This window comes from Balaenoptera musculus, chromosome 5 (genome assembly GCF_009873245.2).
Source record: "Balaenoptera musculus isolate JJ_BM4_2016_0621 chromosome 5, mBalMus1.pri.v3, whole genome shotgun sequence".
NCBI classification, from domain to species: Eukaryota; Metazoa; Chordata; class Mammalia; order Artiodactyla; family Balaenopteridae; genus Balaenoptera; species Balaenoptera musculus.
In genome coordinates, this window is record NC_045789.1 from 135,994,937 (window position 1) to 135,999,361 (window position 4,425).

The 4,425-nt window shown below is 47.3% G+C and overlaps 1 protein-coding gene across 1 annotated transcript; it reads left to right on the forward strand.

Annotated features, from left to right (window-relative positions):
- The first annotated feature begins 999 nt into the window (after nucleotides 1-999).
- On the forward strand, nucleotides 1,000-3,188 carry LOC118896003 (MORF4 family-associated protein 1). Its single transcript, XM_036853643.1, has 3 exons — nucleotides 1,000-1,137; nucleotides 1,256-1,690; nucleotides 2,187-3,188. Exon 2 carries the CDS (start codon nucleotides 1,294-1,296, stop codon nucleotides 1,675-1,677), a length of 384 nt encoding a protein of 127 aa, XP_036709538.1. The 5' UTR covers nucleotides 1,000-1,137; nucleotides 1,256-1,293; the 3' UTR covers nucleotides 1,678-1,690; nucleotides 2,187-3,188.
- The last annotated feature ends 1,237 nt before the right edge of the window (nucleotides 3,189-4,425 follow it).

Genomic DNA, 4,425 nt, shown 5'->3' on the forward strand with positions numbered 1-4,425 from the left:
GGGACTGAGTGAACGGATGAGGATGAGTATAATTTTTGTGACTTTCTGTCTGAATTAAAAAAAAAAAAAAATCCTGCAAGGACTCAGAGGCAAAGAATATACAAATCAATTTTCACTGCAAAGTAAAGGAGCTGTTACAGTGGAGGATTACTGGACTAAATGTCAATATTATGACATAGTATGAGTGTGTTTCATGTTTGGTAATTGTAATCATTGTTGCTTTTGTTGTGGTCATCCATGTACAATGCTTGGTGTCAGTCTATCTCTTGTAAAAATAAAATACAGTGTGTGTGTGTGAAAAAAAAAAAAAAAGTAATATGATTCAGTACATAAATCAAAATAAAGCATGATCTTTTACCAGTAAAAAAAAAAAAAAAAAGAGAAAAGAAAATACGCCCGTAAGACATTAGGGAGGGGTCCAGTCGCGGCAGTAAACAGGATGCGGCTATCCGCGCTAGACCAGGATGTCACAGACTTTGAGTACATTACTACTAGGACTGTCTCCGTTTACTGTAGGAAGACAGCGTTGACATCTTCAAAAGATGGAAACCCTTTAAGAGAAACCCTTTCGGAGGAGTGAGCACCAGAAGGGCTCACCTCCAAAGCCAGGGTAGCGGACACGCTCGGCACGAGGGTGAAGAGGGAGGGGCAATACGAGAGGGCGCGCGTACCCGCGTGGGGTAGCCGTTAGGCGCACCACAGGGGTGAAAGGGGAGGCGGATAAGGGAGCGCGTGCGTGGGTAGCTGAGGCGAGCAGCACGGGGGGAGGCGGATAAGGGAGCTCGTGCGTGCGCGTCCGCGCGTGCGTGGGTAGCGGAGGCAAGCAGCACGGGGTGAAGGGGGAGGGGGATAAGGGAGTTCGTGCATTCGCGTCCGCGCGCGCGTGGCTGGCGTAGGGGCGCAGCACGGAGGAGAAAGAGGAGAGGAAAAGGGAGAGCGTGCGCGCGCGCGTGTGTGTGTGCGCGCGCGGCCGTGGTAGAATGGATTGCGTCGCCCTCTATTGACGTGCGCGCGCCCGCACCTAGTTCTACCAGCGGCGTGACCGTAAAGAGGCACGGCCGTGTCGTGAAAGGGGCCGCAACACGCAGGGCGCTGGTTGACGGCTGCGACTCCATTTTGTCCTCCGGTTCTTTGCTCGTAAGTCGCTTGTTTCCGTGGCTTCTGTAAGGCGAAAAGTTTAAAAGGGGTGAAAGTTTTAAAGAATATTCTGGAAGTGTGTTGGTAAGCATAGCGAGTCTCCATTTTCTCTCTGCAGCCGACTTGCATCCTGCGGTTCCGGAATAGCGGGGGAAGATGCGGCCCTTGGACATCGTGGAGCTGGCAGAGCCGGAGGAGGTGGAGGTGCTGGAGCCCGAGGAGGACTTCGAGCAGTTCCTGCTCCCGGTCATCAACGAGATGCGCGAGGACATCGCGGCGCTCACCCGCGAGCACGGGAGAGCCTACCTGCGGAACCGGAGCAAGCTGTGGGAGATGGACAATATGCTCATCCAGATCAAGACGCAGGTGGAGGCCTCGGAGGAGAGCGCGCTCAACCATCTGCAGAATGCGGACGACGGAGTCGAGGGCAGAGGGACCAAACGGTGCGAGAAGGCTGAGGAGAAGGCCAAGGAGATCGCGAAGATGGCAGAGATGCTGGTGGAGCTGGTCCGGCGGATAGAGAAGAGCGAGTCGTCCTGAAGGAGGGTCGGCGGTAAGGCGGGGACCGGCGGGAGCCGCACGGAGGTCCCAGGCGTTGCCCGACGCTTGGGTCAGCTTCGGGGACATTTATTTACTAATGATCCACGGGGGATGGGAGTTGGGAGAAGAGAATAAAAGCGTGCTCAATTTTCATTTTAGAAGGTGTTAGTAGGTACTGTTTATTTATTTTTGTTACATCTCTGGTAATTTGGGGGAACAGATTGGTTGGTTGGTTGATTGGTTTTGACTTGTGTTTGGTTGAAACCAAAGGTCACGATCAATAGGATAACTATAGGGTAATAAACAACAAAATCACAATACAGGCCATTGAGCAAAGGAGGGTAGAAATACAGAATTATCAGAGGGAAGGCCATTATTGGACGATTCCAGATTTTGCTGGAAGATTGGAAGGAGTCAGGTGGCATCCAGAAGAGGTGGTGTCCTGCGAGGCTGAATTTGTGAGGGTTTTCTCACTTCTTAATGATGAGTTTGTCCCAATTGCACTTTAGGTTTACAGCCAATGGATTCTGGTCAACTGATGGAGATTGGCTGACACCCTGGAGAAGCTGAAACCAGAGAGCCTTTTGTTTTCTCTTTTTTTCCTCTGTCTACACTCTGTTCTCACACTACGTTTCTGCTATGGTCTGTGGTTAATGACCTCAGTATGAGTTTTGACTGTTAAATGTTTTTGTTTGGGGAGGTAACTTTGATTTGGAAACTGCTCTCACAAGAATTAGGGCCTAGATTGTAAGCTCTCGCAGCAGTCAACATTTGTTCCTGGGCTTTCGTTATTTCTAAATTTTTGAGGTGCTTTGCTCTTTCTTGTGTGACCTGATAGCTCCCTGGAACTTTGGGTCTGTGTGTAACAGATGAGACTCAGTTGGAGTTCTCCAGCTCTGAAGGTGTTGAAGGAACTGCATTATTTCTAGAAGACGACTCCATGCAGCGATTGCTAACGAAGCTGAAGAAGGGACCAGGCTTCAACTGGGAATGAGAATGGAGCCGATCTGGCTAGGACTGATGAATCAAAAGAAGGGCTGCGGGATGGTATTGAGTTTGGGGACTTTAATTTCTCTGTGAGACCAAAGGAGGAGAGATGTATTTTGTTCAAATTTTAAGTTTTATGCGGCACACTGATGTAACTTGTCTGGTCAGATTGTTCGGACAACCTAACTCAGCTTTATGTGACATGGAACCTAGACTAGGAGGCGAGATAGGTCTTGGTATTCTGTGTAATCGATGTAATATCCTGATGCATTTCAGGGGATTCCGGGCATAAAATGAAAGCGATATTTGCAAGGGCCCTTGAGGGTCTGGGGAAGAAAAGCAAGGGCTGTCTGTTTCGGACCCTAAACTGAACAGGGACGAGGTATCTTCAAGATTCATAAGCTGTCTAGCTGTAAGTTCATTTCAGTAGCAGACCTGACAAGTATTTGAGGTCAAAACCCTACCGTGTGTTTAAAAAACATTTTACCATGTTAATAAAAGTATTCATTTGCTTGAAAAGACAAGGCTTAAAAGGTTATTGACTAAGAAATATTGTTTCTTTAAAAATGAAATTTTTCTCCTTGAATGTTATCTTTGCTAAATGGGGGGCGAGTTTCTTATGGTTTTGGAGGCTCTCAGTAGGCCTTGATCATAGGGAACGTTCATCTCTGCATGCTGTTATGGAAACTGGCTGAGGAAAGAGCATGCACTTGTCCCTCCTATCAGCAGTGGGTTGGTTCCAGGACATCCCCCCCCCCCCCCCCCCACAGATACCAAAATCCAGGGCTGCTCAAGTTCGTTATGTCAGATGGCATAGTACCGTCGGCCCTCCAGTCCTCTGTATCTACAATTCTGCATCCTGCAGAACTTAACCTTTGTGCTAATTTTCATCTCAAAGGCTGCTTCCTGGGAATCCAGCTGATAGCAAGTGTGAAACAATAGTAACCATGTGTCACAAGCTGGATACCATGTCTTAGAGCACTGAGGGGGGGAAGGCAAGGAAAGCATTTCAGAGCAAGTAACTGGTGAACTTGGCCTTGAAGGATGGGTACAGCTTCCAAGGAGGAGGAGAGAATGAGGGACATCCCACACACAGGGAACCGTAGGAGAAAAAGCCAGTAGTGGGGAGGAGTGGGTATGATGAATAAAGAACCAGGAAAAACAACCACCAGAAAAGCTACATTTGCCAAAACTAGGACCTGTGCTAAGTAGACTACGCTTTGTTCTTATTTCACTAGTTTTCCAGTAATTCTTTTTTTTCTGTCTCAGGATACCACATTTCATTTGGTAATTTATTTTTAAAAGATGTAATCCAAATGGCACAGAATTCAAAAGGAAAAAAGTGATCCTTTCCTCCCCCTAGCATCCCAGCTCCCCTTTAGGAAGACAGCCATTCACCAGTGTCGTGTATAGCCTTGCAAATATTGCGTGTGTGTGCACATGTACATATGTAACTCTCTCCAACCTTTTTTGTACATAAGTAGGAGCACACCTGTGAATGTTCTTTTTTTTTTTTTTCCACTTAAAACTATAGTTTGCAAGTTAACCCTAGCCAAACATCCAGACCTGCATTCTTTTTTTACTGGCTGCATGTCCTTCATTGTACCATAAGTATTCAGAGGTGATTCCTACACACCCAAAAGTTTGAGAACTATCGTCCTAGATTATTTTCACTCCTTAATTCCTCTTCCTTGTGATTTCAGTAACAATTGCAATGCAGCCAACAATGCCCAATTTCCCCAGCCCCTGAAATCAGTCCTG